Raw genomic sequence first — 20,949 nt, forward strand, 5'->3', positions numbered from 1 at the left:
CTTGCAGAAAGCTCAGTTTTCAAGAAAAAGAATATATGAAAGTGATACTGCAAATCACACATACTGAAAATAAAATCCAAAATATGCATTTTTATCTGACATGACTAGACTTAGCTTCAAGCATAGCCAAAGTAGTGTCAAATATCTGTCCCCTATGAGCTGAATAAATTCAAGTGGCAGGTTCTTCTTCCCCTAGAGGGTGTATGTCACTTGACTCTGTGGTCCATCTCCTTTCTTCACCACAGATACATTTATTAAATACAAAGCATGATAAAAGCCTTTTAAAAATACAAAAATGCACAAGCAGGAAGAATTAATAGATAATACACAATATGCCAAAGAAAAATAGCATACCAAGATGCTGCAGTAATGGTAGCTTTAGATCTGCTCAGCTCTAAGGGTTAAAATAAAAGAAATTTCACAAGGTAAGTGCTTTTACAAACTCACTATTTTTGTTGAAATACCAAGTTTAGAGGAACACAAGAAAAATTCTACAGCATTTTAACAACACAAAAGCTACAGATATTTTTTAAATTCTTCACCAAACCAAAAACATTTCTGCCCTAGGAATTGTACCTACAAAACCAAATGCAGCTAGGGTGTAAAGATGACTCCATATCAGCAATTCCAGTTCCATCTAATAAAGGCAATATGATATATTAACTTTTGTGGCTTTTTTCAAACTATCTTAAGGGCAGAATATATTTAGCAAAAAACAGTTTCACACCAGTTTTCTCTGCTAATGCAAGGCAATTCCTTTTACAATTGAACACCTGAAAAAGACATGGTCATTTAACACAGGAAATAACTTTACAACAGAAATCCATAGTAGCACACAGCACTTACTTGGTTTACACTGATTAAGAAAGCCAGCTGGCCATAATTCAACATACAGTGATATTACAGTGGGCTCCCATCTCATTCCAGCTCTGTGAGAGGGTACAACGGATTTCAGACTTCAGCAGGAATTTTCTTCACTTGAAACTCACAGCAAGCTCAGCACCTTTTGTGAACCAAGGTCTCCTATATTTCACAATTCTGTCCCTACAACTGCAAACCTTGCCCACACTCTCATAATTAATATAATCTGAAGAAAAACTTTCTCAACCTATCTATTCACAGAAAAATGCTGGAAAAAACTAATTGAGAATAGTGAGAATGTATTTTAAGAAATACTAAATAAGATATTAAAGTATAGATTTACTAAAATTTGAAAAGCTTTCAGCATGTGAAATTTTATTTGTCCATCAAAGCACTCAGTGCACACAGCCATGAAAAGTGTCAAGAATGAGAAATGAAACAGCTCCAACTGCTCAGTGCTTGTCAGGCTTTGCCTGCAGTACTGTGTCCAGTCCTGGTCTCTACAATTCAAGGGCAGGATCAGATTGGAGAGACCAAAGGAAGGTCACAAAAATGTTCAAAGTGCTGTTGAACCCATCCCATGAGGAAAGACTGAAGGTATTAGATTTTTTTTTCTCTAGGGCAGAGAAGGCTCAATGGGGGAACTCATCACAGTTTTCCAGTCCTTAAAAAGGGTGAAGGCTCCCTCTTTACAAGGAGCCACACAGAAGACAAAAAGCAACACATACAAGTTGCACTGTGAGAAGTTTCATCCCAAGAAAGAAAATTTTTTACAGAAAGAACCAAATACATCCTCAGTGATGTGGCAAAGTTTCCATTGCTGGAGGTTTTCAAGATGTGATTGGACAGGGTTCCAAATATTCTCATCTAGACTCCCATCCCCAAAAATTGGGCCAGATGATTCTTCAAGGACCCTTCCAACCTGGGCTGTTCTATGATTTCAAAATCATATCTAAATTTTTAAAGATCTTAATAAAATTGAGAGCTAGTTTTAATATAGAACTATCATTCTGTCAAAGTACTTCTTAAGGAAAGAGGAAGTTTCTCAGGAGGTGCACAGAACAAAGAGCATGTGGTCTTTGCTGTCAAGCTCATGTGTCATCTGAAGATGTAGAAGCTGACAGCTATTCTAACAGAAATTATGCTGGTTTTGTCAGCCAAACAAAATTGTTAGGTATGCATGGAAGCTGCATGTGTAATATTAAACATCGTTCAAATAAATTCCATTCCTGTCTACAGAACTACAAAGCAAATAGAAATAATATTGTGATTTTTTTTTTTGTGCTTTCACCACATTTTTGCATACTGCTACACACCTGCTTGTATCAACAACCATTTCTGTTCCGACAACTAGATACAAACATCCACAGTTATCAGAGATCTTCTTCATGCCCAAGAAATTTTTCACAAATAAGATTAAACAGTTTGGTACCTATTCAATCACAGTCTAATTTAATTTACAAAGCTCAACAGTTGCAAAGAAGTAATGATAAGATGCTCCAAGGTACAGACATGTTTTCTCCAGATTTCCCTAAACTAAATACTATTTAGTTTGAAACGAATTTTTCTATTCAATAAAAAGTTTTAGTACAACTTTTTGCTAATTAACTGGTGTGATCTTTGAGGAACTTCTGATACCTACCCTTATTTCAAGCCTACAAAATGGGTTATTGAATACTTAGAGTAGTTCATCAACTCTGTCCTCCAAGACAATTATAAATTCATTTACACTTTTTCTGTATACAAGAAGAATAAACTAAACTATAAATGACACAAGAGCTCTTTTGTTTCTTCTTAGTCAAAAAGAATAATGGGTCACTATACGTGTATAGATACTAAATCTAGTAAAAAAAGCTATCCTGCTAACAACATTATTGTACCAAATAAAGGGCTACCACATCTGTATGTTTATTTTGTATTTTTCATGACAGTAGTACCTTTAGTTCTTATATCCTTCGCCTACATTTTTCACTCCTTAATTATCTTAATTATTTAATCCAGCAGACTTCCGTTTCTCTCAGAACAAAGAGCACTACAAGCTGCATTTTACTTACTCAAAGAATTCCCAAAATTTAGGAGTCACATAGATTGGATAGACAAAAGCAGCTTCCATGAACAACCCCAGGAGAAGCTCTTGATATGTTTATAGTGCCTCCTAAACATAGAGGAAAATAGGCACGCAAAGTTGTGAAAGTGTCAAAATAGCATGGCACAGCATATTTTTTGTGTCCTCATGGTGGAAAATGCAAGTAAGTATACAGATGACAAGTGTGCTCACAGTAACCATGATATGCAAAAATTACACAAGTCACAAGCAAGATGCACTAGATACATTTACACACTGACACCAGGCACTATTTCTAAACACACAGACTGGCTAGCGGTTTGGATATTAAACATTTTTGCTGCACAGAGGTTATTACACTGAAAACACAGAAGTCAGTAAATACATCCAGCAGACTAGTTTTCAGAGATATCTTTGAGATGATGGCCATAGAAATCTACAGTAGTCATTCACGTTTTTCACTAACTCACTTAACACTATCGTAAAGTGATAGAAAAGGCAGAAAATAACACAACCTAGTTATATAGTAAAGACAAAGCACACAACACTTTGAAATTACTTCAGGTTTTAAATCAGCTTGGATATACCTGAGATCAAATCCCAAGTACTGTTGCTGAACACTTTTGATGTCCTACAATTTCTGCACTACGCATACATACTTAGCTGATCCGATAAAAAAGCCGCTTGCAGGAAATATACCTGAAAAATATGTGGCTAGAAATGAAAACAAGAAACCACACAGATGACTGCAAGATACTGCTTCATCTCCATAGCACAGAATGGTCAAGAATGGAAAAATTCCAAACAACTATATGAGAAAAAAATGGCTCCTGAAATGATTCACCTTGCTTTAAAGATTATCAAACACACATACATTTGTACACTAATTTGTAAAATCCCTTTCAAGACTACAGGTCTTATTTGGACCTTCAAATACACTGTCTCTGTATCCCCCTCAAAGTAACACTTAATCTCTGCTGTATTGTAAAACCATGAAAAAGCTTATTCCTGAGAAGAAATACAAGAGTAATTAGTCACTCATCTTTTTTTCTGTTACTTCGTCTCTCTTCCCTTTTCAAGACTTTCAATTGTCCTGTCCAGTAGTATCATATCTTCCCAGCAGGGATGCTGCAGTTTACTTCAATGCCATGAAGGACACATGCCTTATATCCTCCTCATTACTATCTTTGGTCTACTCCACATTCTCAATGCACTCAGCACCTGTGGGAAGTACCAGGTATACTGCCCATGTAGTGTTACACAGTACAGGGAAATAGCTCTCCACTTTGAACAGCTTAAGGCAATCCCTTAAACAGCTAATATGGCTTACTCAAACTCTCTCATCCTTAGGGCAATTCAGATTGCTTTTACTGTCAACAGTGGCCTATTCCAGACTGATACTTATTGCCAGTACATGTAGCTAGCTGTAAGGTAGTGCCATAGCATATTATGTTACCTTTTTTTGGAACTATTTTGGTGCCATATGTGCCAGGTCTTCTGTATCACATCAACAGATGCACATATTCAAGCAGCATTTATAGACCTCTGTTGTGTGAGCTGGCTTGTTTCTGCCAATCTCATTTTACTACTAAGAAAATACCCGTATGTAAAATATTCTTAAGAATATAAGCAACTGGGCTAAAAAAGTGCATTTATGGGGAAAATAATCAGTTTTCTGACTTCTTGGTCTGGCTCACTAAGGGACCCTGTGAAGGCCACAGCCAGGAAAGGTAAGCACAGAGTGAAAGTTGGGCAGTAGGGAGAGAATAAAAATCTGTAGCAAACTACACTGAGTTTAAGAAACATCATGGAGATTTTCATTACAACTGGACAATGTAATGAGTAATCTGTTTTCTAATAAAAGTAAACTTTATACGTTATAACATAAAGTAAGTACTTTTTTTTTATTCTTCCTTCCTCACCCAGTATTTCCAAAAGAAGCTGAAGATTAAGAACTGTTGCCATGGCCTTAAGAAAGTAAAATTCTGTATACTCAGACTCTCAAATCTGGATCATCCGTTTAACTACACTGCCATGCGATTATCCTGACAACTTTGATACAATCAAGCTATTTATCTTACCACAGATAAACAGATCAAATATGTTCTGCCAGGTTCAAAACACTATACAACCCACTGCAATCACCAGTCTGCTTTTAGTCTACTCCTACTGACACAAAGTAAGCATTCAGAATATACCAGGCAATTCCATCAATAAAATACAATTTCTTTCAAGCCCCATGGTGTAGAATACATACCCTCTTAAAATTTGAAGTGTACAAAGGTACATTTCTTATCTCAATTTCTCTTTCATTATTTTTTTTTTTTTTAATTACATGCCGTCAACTAGCTTATTACCAAAACATTCTCTGTTTGCAACACAATCCACAAGTTCCCGCCTTTTCTGTAATTTTAACTCTGCAAACTTAGAAAACCATACTAGCAATTACAAGGGGTAGACAGAAACAAAAATTTAGCTATTTGAATTTTTCCATTTCTCGCTTGAAATTATTTTTCACTTGCAAATTCCATTTGCCAGCCTGTCAAGGCTTCTTCTCTGTACTACCTGTCCTGAATAAAAGACTGTGAAGCAAAGAAGAGAGAAGGAGAAAAGAGAACAATTTCCCTGCAGAGTCAAGCTGCTAAGTACCCATAATCACTCCAAAAATCTTTGTCACAATGTGACAAACTCTCTTTCTACCATACTGTGCACCATTTTTTTCCTTCTCTGACAGAACCACAGCAGGTAGTAATTGTGCTACTCAAATGTCAGCCTACACACAGTATTGTTCACAAAGCTTGGTTATGAATATTAAAAAGTATGAAAATGAGTAGATTGTCATATTAGACATCTATATTTAGATGATTATGATGTTCTTCATAATCCTCAAATCATTTCAGAAACTGTACACAGAACTAAGAAACTAGAAGACGCTTCCAAAGTTCTCTTCTAGTAACTGTTACCGCTAAAGCACACTCTGTTCTCTGAGCAAAGCAGCTTCCTCTAGAACAATTGAAAAATGCAAACAGACATTATCTGGAATTAGAACACCTGACTTGATACAAGAAGAAAACCAACAACTGACCTTTCTCAAAAGCAATCTAATCCAGGACATTCCAGCAGAAAAACCAGCTTCACTAAAGGGGTGGGGAAATAGAATGAAAGGACCTAAAAACAGTATCTGGAAAAGAAGGCAACAAAACCAAGGAAGGGAGAAAGACATGGGAGCAGCACCAGATTCGCTCTTTAGCTCCTACTGATGCAGATAACATAATTGTCTTTTAGGCTCCTAGAACACAGTCTTATCATAAAGCAGAAAAGCAGACAGAGCTCAGCACCATGGCAACATTCACTTGCTTAATTACCAGCCCAGAAGGCTTCCAACAAGATCATTGGAAACACGTTTCACAGTAATAGCTGCTTTCACTTTTATATAGTAATGCAGAAAATATGGAAGGTAGCAGCAATAGGCCAGACACACAAAGAAAGCAAATGCTTTCATTCAGCATCAAGGAGTTCATACAGATGCACATTGGTTTTGTATAAACAAATGCTCGTGGTAAAATCATCACCAGTAAGGAAGTTAATTAACATACCTTTCAGTCGATGACTAAGAATCTGTTCCAGAATAGCTGCAAAATTATTAAATTCAGGGGAAGTATCATCAATAGTTTCAAAACAGGAACGGTCAATCAGAGTCTTGACTGAAAACCTAGAGCAAAAATATAGGACAATAATAAATTATATGAATTATTAGTGGTCCTCTATAGCATGGCAGTAGATTGTATAAACCAAAAGAGCACGGAACCAGAATCCACCTTGATGATTTCAAGTTCAGTCAGAGCAACAGGAACACACAAAACATTCAGATATACCGTGAAAGCGCAATTGTCATTGTTGGTCTTAGGCATAAAGCCTTAAAAACAGAAAGAAAGCAAAAATCCCCACTCCTTTCACATAGAAATGAGCTAATTATTTTTCTCTTCTCTAAACTATTATAATGATGTTGTAGAAAAACAAGCACTCAAAAGCATCCAACATCAGTTTCTCTTTGTAATCCTAAACATAACCATTTTTTGCTTGACATTTTGTCAGTGCTCCTTTTATTCCCAAAATCCATGTTCAATAATCAGAAATATAAACTTTATCCTATTATGAGAATACTCTAATTTCATCTTAATGCAAAAATAATCTAGACCTATTATAAAACAATGAATTTTTATGCATTCTTAACTCTGCATTCACTTAGACTGATTTCCCTGTGAATGGGGTAATCCTTATTCAGCACTATATTACTTCATTATTATGCTAGAAAAGCCTTCCATTTCAGTGATCTAACACTTAAAATTGGAAAGGCTTAATCAAGTCACTGTACAAAGCAGGTAAGATGTAACTAGCCAACTGTCCAGTTTGCTGTGCTTAGTTACACCTACATTTATACAAACTTCTTATTCAGAGGATAGTTTAAATTCCAACAAATGTGACAAAAAATTATTTTTCTTTAGCCTTCCTGATCTTAATCATCATCCATTTTTATTTTCCTTTCTGCAACTTGTTCTTCCAGTTTTCAGTTTCAAGACAAATTTCACACATTCTCAAACTCAAAAGTATTAAATCTGAGGTACTGATTATGTTTTTTTGCAACAATCTTATTTGTATTAAAAGAGCCATGCAACAGCCCAAGAAGATAATTTTCACAACACCCAAATGTCAACACTGTCAACTTGGGATGTTCTCACTGCCTGCTCTTCCCAGATCCTACACTTGAGAGAGCACTGGCTTCCTCAGTTTTGCCAGTTCTACTTTTTATGGTGCTCACTACGAACTGTTCTAGATTTTCTAGTACTGGAAAGGAGAGGAGAAGTGACTCTTAAATATGGATACATTCATTAAAAATATGCTTCACAGCATCTCAACATCAGTACTTCTATTGCACAGCTGAAGAAGCAGCACAGCATTATAGGCATGGGCAGGAATGAAGCTCCTTACAATGGCTCTATTTTGAAATGTTCTGTAGTACATAAGTAACTGCTTCCTTAGTGGAGTCAGCACAGCCTTCTGATGAACAAAACTAAAATGCTCAAACTGAATTGACACATAGCTCAAGAGTATCCAATCAATTTTGTTTTACTCAGTAAACTTCTGAATAAAGACTCCCTATTTTACCTTTCCTGCAGGCTTCTATTGTTGTGTTTTTTTGCAGAACAGGAATTAGGAGTGAATTAGGGTGGAGGAGGAAGCTTCTCCTGCAGTGCCAAATTATGAGTCAGTTTTGAACTCCTCCACATTTTTAACCAATTTTGAGTGAGAGACATGCATGCCCACCAGTTAACTGCTATTGACTCCTCTAATGGCAGAACTTATTGCTTCCTCAAAGCTACGTGAGAGCTGAGAAATTTTTGATTTAAAAAAACCTTTCATTTTGAAAAACAAATGCCTATAGCAATGCCATGACTAAGCTAATATTAACTGTAACAAGACGAGTCCTCCCACACCATGCAGGTCTGAAAAAGATATGGTGCAGCATATCACTCACAGATCCATACACAAGATAGACAGTGAGTTAGCAGTGTGATGTACTGCCCTGAATACAGGAATATCATCTTAAAACTCAGAGATATGATCATCCACAAACTCCAAAATCAAGCAGAGTACAATAAAAAGCTATGTCTATTTTTCCTGTATTCAATGTCATACTTGAGAGTGCACTAATTAACGTTGTATGGAATACCTAATTAGAAATGGAGCTGTATTTGAGAAGAAACACTTAAGAGCAATTTTACAAACACTTCTAAAAATCAGAGATAAGTTTTGGTTTTTTTTTTAATTTTAAAGCATTCTGCAACTCAACTGAAGAAAAAAAATATCTAATATTTCAGGAAACAAATTTTTTTTTAATATACCTAGGGTCTGGTTTTAAAAGACAGTCTAAGAACTCATCATCAAAATGGTGTTCTTTTTAAGTGCTCATATTACTGCCATAATATCAAAACTATTAATCTTCATCTGTCTATTCTTCCCTTTCACCAAAACCCTAAACCTTTGTAGTCAAGTTTGGTTAAATTTGCTTTTAGGAGAATTTATAGGGAGGGCAAGGATGTACTTACTTCCATAGACCAGGAAGATAACAGCACTACCAAGCAGAATTTGATTCACTAGAAATATTTTTTTGAGATTAAAAAAAAAAAAACCTCTTTGGCAAGTACTTGTGTGTTATCTTTTTTTCTCCAAATACTACAAAGAGCCAAACATATATTTAAGTGCAAGTTAAAAGTCATGAGCACATTTTGCATATTAGATATTCACACTTCACCATGTTTACCATGTATATTGGAAAAATTATTAAGGTTATAAAGAAGTTATGCCTTTGAAAAGCGGTTACAGTGTAAGTACGAAGTAAGCAATTCTCCTCAGCCATTGAAGTTGTTTCCAGTGTATGGGCCCCAGACCAGAAAGTCCATGGCCTTGCACAGTTATGTGGAGCCACATGGAGACTGAAAGTCAAGAAACAAAAAGGTCAGGTCTAAAGTATACAAGAGCTATGAAGAAAAAAAAAAGCTAGAGCTGCTTCCTTGGTTCCCTGTATTGCTCCCATCTTCACAGAATCTCTGAAGCTGGAAAACACCTTGATGATTCATGCAGTCCAGCCGTTAACGATGCCAAGTCCACCACTAAACCATGCCCTCAAGTGCCACATCCACACTTTTTTGGAACACTTCTGGGAATGGTGATCCTACCATTTCCCTGGGCATTCTGTTCCAGTACCCACCCACCCCTTCCCCAGAGAAATTTCTCTGAATATCCAGTCTAAACCTCCCTGGTGCAACTTGAAGCTTTTTCCTCTTGTCCTGTCGTTTGGTACTTGGGAAAAGAGCCCAAGCACCACCTCACTCCATCTCTTCTCCACTGGGCTGCCACAGCAGCACTGCACTCCGGAGCAACAATCTGCTTCCACATCAGGGGTTAACTTCTAAGTGGACTGTAAGAGCAGCTGAGTAATGTAGCTTCTGTTGCTATAATACCTGTTGCTTCAAGACTTTTTTTTTTAAAAATGTATTTTATCCAACATTTCCCATTGTGTTACTGCAACAACTTTTACTCTCCAACTTTTGCTGGTTTTTTTAATACAGTAACTGCCATCGAAGAGATTCCAGTATCAGTGCTTCTAAATGACCTTCATGAACTCTGATGTTTTTGGATTATTACACGTTTTTGTCTGTCACAAATCTACTCTTGCTTGAGCCAGAAAGAAGATGTAGAAACAGCAGCATTCTCCAACCTTAAACAGACCTTCTGAATTATGTAAGATGGAGACATTCTTGAATAAGAAAGACTTAAACCAATCTTTTTAGGGAAGCTTCTTCTGCTGTTTTGCAAGATGTGTAAGAAGGTCTCCCAAGTTTCTTGAATAATTCCAAACCAAAACCAAAACTTTTGTGGATGCATTCCATATCTATAGGCTTATTCCCAAAACGGCAACAAGCCTCTAACCAAAAGAAAAAAGCAGGAAATTAGACTGCTGTATGAATCTGTCCCTTTGCCTTGTCAGATTCTGCATTTCCTTTTAAGTTTTCAAATGAATGAAAGGATTTTGTCATGATTATTTAGCTTGCAATTTGGAAAGTGTCATTAAAATACTATTTTAAAGAATTCAAACTATTACTACAGAAAAATCCCTAAGATTATGATACAATATGTCTTATACTAAACATGGCCCAGACAGTTCAGCTAAGGCTCAATGTCACTGCAACAGGTTTTACGTGCATTAGCAAAACCACTGTTTTAAAAACATATTTCCTAATAGTTGTTGAACTCTGTGCTAACATTCTGCATTTAAGCTACAAACACCACTTCCAAGGCCTGTCTCAGTTGTTCTGTATATGGATCTTTGATCTATGAATCCTATTGAAGACTAGATTAAAACAAGTTGGACAATCTATAACTAGTAAAAAATCTCAGTGCCACTTACTGGAAAATGGAAGGGACCAAACTTAAGGGAAAACAGGTAAGGAGAGAGACTAAGCTTAGAACATACATTATGTACTCAAACAAAAAAAAAGTCCTAAGAATTATTCCAATTTAAATCATGGCTGTGCAGTTACAAAAACACAGCCATGCATTTTCACATGCAATTGGTTTATGGAACTTAAGTATCTCATGTCACTTTCCATGGCTACAGTAACACTCAACATTTCAGGGGAAAAACCAGTTCCTTCCAAAACTGTAAATATAAGAAACTATCCACATCTGCAGGAGGAGTTAGGTATCACCACTCTAAGAAAAGATGAAAACCCTAAAGGCTGGTATAACTATTAAGGAAAAATATGCTAAACTGGAGCTTTGACAAAAACAATTCATTAAATTATCAGAGACTGTTAATAGATGGTAACCCAGAAGAGTATCTTCCTAGTGATCTTTCCCCTTCACTGGGGAGCAGGCCATACCATACAAATTTGATTGAATTGAACTATTTTTTAGCAGAACAATTTCTTATTTTCAAAGAATTCTGATTGGAAAGGACTATTATTTTACTGTTTTCAACACTAAGTTGGCTATTACTAACAAATAACACTTTCCTAAAATAGAAAATGCATAGTAACTACAGTAAAACACAAAAATATTTTAAATATTTACTCTTATACTGGCAAAATAAAAATATATATAAATGTACATACATCATAATAATACAAATCCTTTTTCCTCAACATCCTTTCCAAATTTTAATGTGTATTCACAAACTGAGAACTTCAGGTTTTGTGAAGATAAAGCAAAAGTAAGTCACTTTACTGAAAATAATGAAAATACACAATCTTAAGCAGTTTCTGCAGTAGCTCTTTTATTTTTATGTGTTTAACTGAGTTCCCTCAGATTTCTAAGTGTTTTTAAACACATTACACCATTATTTCAACTTCAGGACAAGGGCATCAAATAAAGCAAAAAAACAGTGTGACAGCACAGAGTACAGAAGAGTTCTTCTCAAGTGGGAGGCAGAAAAACATAACAAATTCTGTAGAATACAATATATTCCTTTCAAAAGAACTGTTTAAATCCTGTACAATTGTGTCATTACTTGATAAAACTGGTGTTTTCCTGAGCACACCATCCTGAGATTAGAAATATCTCCATCTCTGTAACAACAGTGAAATTGAAAACTTCTATTTCTATTATTTAAGCTGCTTCAGCAGGTTTGATAAAAAAACTTTAAATTTTTTTGTTGTTGTTGTGTATCTTTTTCACAGGTAGGAGCAGAGATAAGCATAGAAGTCCAGGAAAAGACAGAATAGAAATGATGCTACTCAAACACAGATACTACGACTTGAAGGAATACGGAAGAAAATTCATGAGATGAATGATACAGTTGCACTTTGTAAAACCTACTAACAGTACACCATAAAAGAAAAAAAATGAGAGTGGAAAAGAGGAGGTTCTATGGGTTTTTTAAAAATCCTGCTGCAGCATTAAGTGGTGATGGTACAAAATTATCTAATAGCTGTCCTGGCACTTTAGTAAGATTTGCAAGAACTACAATTATATCATAACCCTCATGAATCTGTTGAAGACCTTTCCCAGATAATATTCAAACTACTTAAATAACTTCAAAATTAAGCATTTTAAACAAACGACCGAATGGAGCCATTGCTACCAGCATATCCACATATTTAAAAGTTTGCCATGACGTTACAGATCACTACTGCACACCTGGAAATGCTGCATGAATTCCAGTGACAGCAGAGGAAACGCTTAAATGGAACGTCATAGGAACTGTTATTAAGCTTGCATAAGCTCAGCACTGAGATGCTTAAAAAAAAAAAGAAAGAAATAAAGAAATTTGAATACAGTAGCTTTAGTACTGCAGATCTCCTGATCTAGATTTCGTAGATAAAAATATCCCGGAGCGCATCCTCTTCGGGATGCTCCTGCGGCACCGGCGCGCTCGCAGAAGCAGACGGTCCGCGGCCTCCAGGGCGGCTCGAACCTCTTTCCCCGGACCCATCCCATGAACTCTAAACCTCATCACATTAACTCCGAACCCGACCCGCGGCCGGGCCGCGTCAATGCAAGGGCAGCTACACCAGTTGTTCCCGCACGAGTCCAGCCCTGCCGAGCGCTCATCCTGCCCTGCCTTGCTCCCGCACCGCCTTTCGCCCGAGAACGCAAGCATGGTGCCGAGAAGGAACCTCTCAGTCCCCCGCTTCACAAGAGGCCATTCGACGCTCCACAGCAGCGGCACTGCCCGGTGAGCCCCTGCCCCTCGGTGGGCCCGCCCCGGACACCTTCCCGCGAACGCTCCCGCAGGAGCTGAGTCAGGATGGATGGAGGAGGCTGCCCTACCCCCGCGGGGGCCGGCACCGGCGTCCCTCCTCCGGACAGGGCTGCGGCGGGGCCGCCCCCCGCGCTCCTGCCCCGACCTACCTGTGCGGAGCGGGGGCGGGACGGGCCCCGCGGGCTGCGGCGGGAGCGAGGGGGGACGATCCCCTCGGGCGGGGCAGGCCCGGGGCTCACCTGCACACCGTGATCAAGTTCCGCCTCTCCACCGCGGCGTTGCGGGACGGGACGCTCTTCCTCCGGGCGGAGACGTTGAGCCCCCCTAAGCCGAGGGACGCCATCTCCGCTGGGCAGGGCAGGTGGAGCCGCCGGGGCTGGCGCGGAGCCTTTGTTCCAGGCCTCCCGCTCTCCAGGATGCTGCGCCTGCCGCCGCCGCACGCGGACGAGAAGGAAGCGGATGAGGAGGCCCCCGTGCTTTCCCCGCTCCTCCTCCCGCTGCCCCGGCCCGGAGCGCCCGAGGCAGCGGCGGGTCGGGCGGGGATGCGCGGGGACCCCGCGGCGGGGGGGGGGCGGCCCCCCCCCTCCCGGCAGCCGGGCGGCCACAGCGCCGCAGAGCGCCGGCGCCGCCAGCCAATCAGCGCGCGCGGGGCGCGGCGCCGGCGCCGCCTGGTGGCGCTCCCGTGGGCGGGGGGCGCTCTCCGGGGGCGCGCGCCCCGGCGGAAGCGGGCGGGGGGAGTCGCGCCTGAGGCGGCCGCGCCTGAGGCGGCGGAACCTCGAGGGAGCCCCGCGGCTCTCCAAGCGTCTCTACGACTGTCTGTACAATTGTCCTTTAATTGTTAGCAGGTCTTTCTCTTCTTAGCGCGTTGGCGTCTAGCTTGTTAGAACTTCCGTGGCTGTAGCGTTTGGAGGAGTTTGAAATAATTAGAATCATAGAGTCACAAAATCATTAAGGTTGGAAAAAACCTCTGAGATCATCGAGTCCAACCTTTGACTGAACACCACCATGTCTACTAGATGCCACCAAGTGCCACGTTGGTTTTTGAACTCCTCCAGGACTAGAGTCCATCGCCACCCTGGGCGGTCTGTTGCAGTGCTGGACAATGCTTTGTGAAATAGGCAAGCTTTACAGGCCATGCTTGTGGGAATTCGGGAATGAAGTGAGAATACACTTTGCCTCCAAACTACAGCTGGCCCAGCTCTGAACTAAGGCATGCTTGGAAGAGCTCTGGCTATAGAGCTTTGCCTTGGCTGCAAGACACAGAATTGCATGAATTCTGGAAGACAGGATGATTTGGCTGGATAGCTGGGGAGGTGTGAAACTGTATGAATTAGTTTGATTTGCTTCCTTTATGGGAGGAAGTTCCCTTTCAGCCTAAGAATATAATTTTGTTTGATTTACAAACTTTGTTTGCAGTGAGGGTGAATGGTGAAATAGATTTTGGCACACCTCTTCATTCTACTGAGTTATGTACATAGTACTCCTAAATGTGTCTGTTAAATTCCAACCTACCCATTCATTTAATGAAACATAAGAATTTCTATTTACTGATGTGAAAAACGAGGTTCACATATTTTTTTAATAGAATTTAAAGGTTTAATAGACAATTAGGAGATAAAAATAAAGTATACAGATACAGCCAGGTGTCTCTGCATTCAGCCAAGAGAGCACACCTTACTAACAAAGGATTGTCCCTTAAAAACAGAATCCAACTACATATTCATAAATTCTCATACATGATTCAAACATTCTCCTTAAGTTTTGGATGTTTCTTTGTTTAATTTTTGATTCACCCCCTTCTCAATAAATCAATCTTCTTGGCTCCACCGAGTTCCACATTCCCTGATAACAGAAATGCAATATATTCCTCCCCCAGAGCTCTGGTTACTGCTGTCCTCATCTGGACAATATAATCTAAGAATGGGGGGTCTCCAACCATCTCCCCTAGTCCCTGGGTTATACAAACAAAAGTAGTCCCCACTCCAATACCATGCCATAGCTCAACACATATGTATATTATACTAGCATTTCTAAGCTTCATCAACAACAGAAGTAGAAGGAACCACACTAATACAACGAAGTTTTCTAACCTTATACATATAACATTCATTCCAATATTTGTGAAAAGCCAGCAGTATAATATGTATCTATAACACTGACATGCAAATCCCCACTGGATTATGGTTTCTTTGGAGAATATCCCTTGTAGATATGAAGCTATTTCTGACAGTTCCTGTCAAACAAGAACTGTGTCCAGCACAATTTTTCTACATGAAGAGGAATTATGTTGACATAAGAAGCCTGAAAAGTAAATTACCATATAGATGGTAATACATTTTTTCAAATGTAGTAGTATATAAACATTTTTTCATCAGAAGCTCTCAGAATTTGATTCAAGTATTACCACTTACCAAAATTTCCACGATCATCTATTACTTGATATGTTGTATTCTCACCTCACCCAACATGTAATTGAATAAATTTGACCTTATCTTTGTCTTCGTTGAACTTGATATGACATGGTAAGTAAACTGTTCTGCCCTCTCTATAGTAAAGCTTCTTTGCTTGAGTGGATTTTTTTTCCCAAGCATCTTACATTCAAATTCACTATAAGGTAGTTCATAATTTTGTTTCTGCCTCTCTTCCTCCCTGCTCCAGAAACATCATAAAGAAGTGGAGGCACAGGTAAATCTGAAGGAAGATATCCTTTCTACACTGGAATCAATAATAATACTTATTTTTTTAATTTTAAATGGCTCTACTAGTACAAGACTGAAACAAGCTGTTGTTCCTTACTTGTTCTTTCAGAATATCAAGGGGAAATGTTGCATGTGTTACTTGTTGCCTCTCAAAAATTAAAAGCCTGTCTTCAGGCATCTTTCTGCTTGTCGGAGGCTTTTGTAAGGCACACTGTTTCTATAGCTTCTGTTAAGAGATTTCTGCAAATTCAGTAAACTTTCAATTAAATTTAAGCTAAGGTTGATGTAGATTTAATCTCTGCAGATGAGCAATTTCAGGTGAAAGGTTTGTTGTTCTTGAACTGATGATAAACGTACTGGATAATTACTAATATTTAAACAAAAACCCAAAACAAACAAAAAGACCCAAAAAAAACCCCACCACCAAAGAGAAGAAACCAACAAAAACCATGAGAACTTTTCTATGTGTATCAGAGGTATCTTCTCATTCTTCTCCTCTACCTTTTTCCCAGAAACTGCAAGTTTTTTATTTTATAAAATTTTATAAGTTATTTAATTTTATTTTGAAAGAGATTTAAGATTAAATCAGACTTTTCTGCTGGACCAAGCCTTAGGTTTCAATATTAACAGGTTTTAGTCCTTAAGTAAATGGATTTCCTTGAAAATTGTTGCTTTCTTTCAAGTATCGTTTATCTTCCACTGCCATCTTATCAAAACAGAAAATGTAAAAAGGTTCTAGAAGACTTCAAAAGAATAAAAAATAATAATTTGAATATCATCAGCTGCTTTGGAAAGCTCAATAACTCTATCAGGAAATTTAGTCTGGTAAGTCTTGAATTTTTAAAGCCTCTCTATATGAAAAATAGACTAAGGGAAAATCATACTGCTTTCAATTAGCCAATGGGAGGAGAGAGGAAGAGGCTTTTCTGAGGAGTGCAGAGCAAACAGACAAGGGGCAATCTCCAGAAGCTGCAACAAAGAACAGAATGTTTCCTGGAAATGGCTAAAGTTTTGCCTGTTAATGGGAAGCAGTCAATGTATTCCTTATTTCGCTTTGCTTGCATATACTGCTTTGCTTCACTTATTAAACTGTCTTTAACTCGGCTCACAGGTTTTCATCCTTTTCCACTACAATTCTCTCTCCTATCCCACTGAGCAGAAGTGAATAAGTGGCCATATGGACCTTAGCTGCTGACCAGGATTAATCCACAAGTTGGCACTGTATTGTCATTTATAGTAGGAGAAAATTAAGTTGATCTCAAGCTGCCTCATAAGACTCCCTCAGTTGGGAGTAAAACACAAATTGGTGTGAAATGTGATGTATTTTACTATTGCACTTTAGGGTAATTTTGAGTGTACTGATAGTATAGAATGCATCTCATGTGTTCCAGTCAGCTGGCTAGCTTTGTATATGAACCATAACTAAACCACAAAAAGTTTCATCTCAACATAAGGAAGAACTCTCTCTATGTTGAGAGTGGCAGAGCACTGCCACAGGCTGCCCAGGGAGGTCAAGGAGTGTCCCTCTCTGGAGACATTTAAAACTCACCTGGACGTGTTCCTGTGCCTCTTGCTCCAGGTGACCGTGTCTTGGCAGGGGTTTGGACAAGATGATCGCCAGAGGCCCTTTCCAACACTATCAGTTCTGTGATTCTGTATAGGTAGGAGGCATACATGCTTGCTCTTTTTAATTTGTAGTTTGAAATAGTTTGGGCTTATTTTTTGCTTTGCTAGGGTTTTTTTGTTTTGTTTTGTTTTTTGTCAGCACATCTGATTTACCAACATCTTTGTACTGAAACAAGATAGGTATATTTTGAGGTTGTAGTTGCACTTTTCCAGATTACTCTTTCCTATGAGAATTCTAGAATGGGTCAGGTTTTTGGATTATTTGTAGATCTTGCACTTTGGCATTCTTGCTTATCATTATGTCTTAGAAAATCTTTACAGGAGTCTTTAAAAGAAAGGTTTAAGGGCATGTTAGAAGATGGAATTTCGCCCACCTTCTTTTTTTGGCATACTGCTGATACTTCATTCTGTGGAAGGAGTGAAAGGAATTGAGAAAAGAAGAGTACCATATGCCTTTTTAGAGCATACTTGAGTGGCATGAACAGAAGGAGAATAAGAACAAAACCTAAATTTTACAAAATTACATCATCATAGTAGAGTTGGCCAAGGAAAAGCAATATGAAACACTGAAACATGAAACATGTTTGTGATTTAGGATTGGAAGGACGTAAATTTCAATCTATGAGTTTTGAAACTTGTTGCAAGTTGGTTTAAGGTTGCTTGCCTGGAATGAGTAAGAAAGATGTATTTGAAAACATTACTTAAACACTGTAGCTTTTGGAAGTTACACTTGCGAGATTACTTGCAAGATAAACGAGGTTACTGCTTTATGGCATGGCACATAAAATTTGATCTGTGTTCATTTCTCTTGATTATTCTTTTTACATGTTCTAAAGTTGTGTTATTAAAAGTTATTACACTTTTCCTTTGTGACTTAGAATATTTACATTGCCACTTGGTGGCCTCATTTGATCAGTAATAGAAGATAAAAATGTAAGTTAAGATCCTTTTTCTTCACAGGTGTGCAATTCAAACCTTAACATGATTTTCCTACACATCCAGGAGCAATATACCCCTTTTTGCAATGAATATGTGAATGCTGTGGTGATTGCTGTTGTAGTTCTCAACTGAATCACTGATGCTGGGGTGGTCACACTTAAGAGCTCCTCAGTAAGGGTAGAACTGAAGTGAATGATTTTTTCCCCATTCTTCCTCTCCCATCCTTGAAGTTTTAATGTTCCACACCCCTTCTCAATCAAAACAAGCAGAGGATCTTGTCTGCTACCAATAATTTAACTTCTCTTTTTTTTTTATTTTAGTACAGGAATTTGTTCTGATTTTGCCAGGCTTCTTTCCTGCTTGTTCTGCATCCTTAGTTCTTATTTTTCAGATTTTATTACTTGAAAATGTTTTTCTGTATCACTTTTGTGAAACTATACCCCAAGTCTCTGTGGTTTCATATTATTTATATGATTAGCTGTGTTACAAAATGCTAGTTTGTTGTTGCTGGGTTTGCTGGTTTAGTGTACTTCTATCTGGGTTCAAGGCAAGCAAATATTTATTATATCGTGCTTGGGACATGTACTCATAAAAATCTTCTGCCTTGTAAGCTTCTTGTCAATTCCCCATGCCTTGCAAACTCAATAATAGCAGGCTGGTTGAGTAGATGGTGAGGTGGATTGAGAACTGGCTGAATGGCCAGGTCTCAGAGGGTTTTGAGCAGTGGCACAGGGTCTAGTTGGACTGTCACTAGTGATGTCCCCCAAGGTTCAATCTTGGAGTTGTTTAACTTGTTCATTGCTTACTTGGATGAAGGGGCAGATGCCTCCTCAGCAAGTTCACTGATGACACAAAGCTGAGAGGAGTGGCCAATACTCTGGAGTGCTGTGCAGCCCTTCAGAGGGACCTTGACAGGCTGGAGGGATTGGAAGAACAGAACCTTTTGAAATTCAACAAAGACAAATGCAGGGTCCTGTGGGGGGAAGAATAACCCCACACACCACTACAGGGCAAGAACTCACCTGCTGGGAGGTAGCTCTGAGGAGAAGGACCTGGGGGTCCTGGTGGACGATGAGCTGTCATGAATCAGCCCTTGTAACCTTGCAGACCAATGGTATCCTGGGGTGCACTAAGAAGAGCAGTTCCAACATTTCCAGGGAGGTGATCCTGCCCCTCTACTCAGCCCTTGTGAGGCCACATCTGGAGTGCTGTGTCCAGTTCTGGACTCATCAGAATGAGGAAGAAATGGAGCTCCTGGGGTGGGTCCAGCAGAGGAGAACGAAGATGACTGGGGGACAAGAGCATCTCTCTTATAAGGAAAGCCTGGGAGAACTGAGTCTGTTCAACCTTGAAAAGAGGCAGCTGATAGGGGACCTCACCAGTGTTTATGAGTATCTGAAGGGAGGGGGTCAAGAGAATGGACCAGGCTCTTCTCAGTGATAGGACAAGCAATAGGGCAAGAGGTAACCGGGAGAAACTGATACACAGGAAATTGCACCTTGAATATGGAGGGAAGAACTTTACTGTGATGGTGACTGAGCATTGAAACAGCTTTCCCAGAATGGCTGTGGAATCTCCTTCCCTGGAAAAGAAACCACCTCTTCAGAAGCCATCTGGGTGCAATACTGAGTAATGGACTCCAGGGGACTGTGTGTGAGCAGAGAGGTTGGACCAAACAACCTTCCAGCTTTAACCATTCTGTGATCCTGTGATTCTGAACCCACAGTCTCACACTCTGCTTGCTCAAGACTAGGTACTGCCTGAGAGCAAGAAAGTGCACTGTCACCCAGCTTCAGTCTTCCCTTGTAATTTTTTTACAAAATCCATGTAGGTCTTTTGCAATTGAATAGCTCCAGATAGCCCCAGGTCTTCTGTCACACACTACAAGACATATTGCAAGCTGTAACAAAAAGACATCTAGTTAATACACAGGTAATGATTTATGGCTAAAATATTGGATTCTTGTAACAGTGCTTGACTGTCCTCTAAAATTACCTTAGTAGATTCAAAGTTTCTTCATTCTTTCCTGGCCTTAGTGGTTGTTGGTTGTCTGAAGTAATATATCCTTTCACTGCTTGGTGCCTACTCATGATTTTTTTTTTTTTTTTAGCTACTTGCTCAGTTTTCTGGGATTCCTTAATGTACATATTATAAAGATTCCAGCTAGCCCCAGGCTGCTGATGTTCTGGATATTATAATTCTGCTAGTGTAAGTAAACATTGTAAGTGTTTACCCAAAATTATATAGATGAGAAACATTGCATACTTATTTCTCTACACAGAGCACAATCTTCTGACAATGTCTGCTGAAATACAAAGAAACAATTACATGTATGTATCTGGTGTTATAGATCCTGGAATTATGTAGTGGTTTACATTTGCCAATTTGAATTTCCCAGCCAACACACCAAATAATGTGGTGGGTTTAGCATTGGCTAATATCACTAGTGCTCTTACTCATTTCTTGCTGTGAGATATATATCAGGAGAAGGGCAA

At 39.0% G+C, this 20,949-nt stretch overlaps 1 protein-coding gene across 4 annotated transcripts in view; it reads right to left on the reverse strand.

The window, feature by feature from the left end:
• Nucleotides 1-13,744, reverse strand: part of RUNDC3B (RUN domain containing 3B) — a 51,047-nt gene extending 37,303 nt beyond the window's left edge. For 2 of the 4 annotated variants that reach the window (XM_088061965.1, XM_088061974.1), the window contains exons 1-2: nucleotides 13,430-13,744; nucleotides 6,523-6,638 (exon numbers count right to left, since the gene is read on the reverse strand). In XM_088061965.1, coding sequence (XP_087918091.1) covers nucleotides 6,523-6,638; nucleotides 13,430-13,533 — 220 coding nt within the window. In that variant the 5' untranslated portion in view covers nucleotides 13,534-13,744. Of the gene's footprint in view, nucleotides 1-6,522; nucleotides 6,639-12,625; nucleotides 12,708-13,339; nucleotides 13,371-13,429 lie in introns of those variants that run through there. The other 2 variants (XM_014248797.2, XM_088061983.1) reach the window with 2 other exon arrangements.
• Nucleotides 13,745-20,949: the final 7,205 nt, after the last annotated feature.

Source organism: Pseudopodoces humilis, chromosome 1 (assembly GCF_049639895.1).
Source record: "Pseudopodoces humilis isolate 2021_Gansu_Grassland_sample_001 chromosome 1, ASM4963989v1, whole genome shotgun sequence".
Classification (NCBI taxonomy): domain Eukaryota; kingdom Metazoa; phylum Chordata; class Aves; order Passeriformes; family Paridae; genus Pseudopodoces; species Pseudopodoces humilis.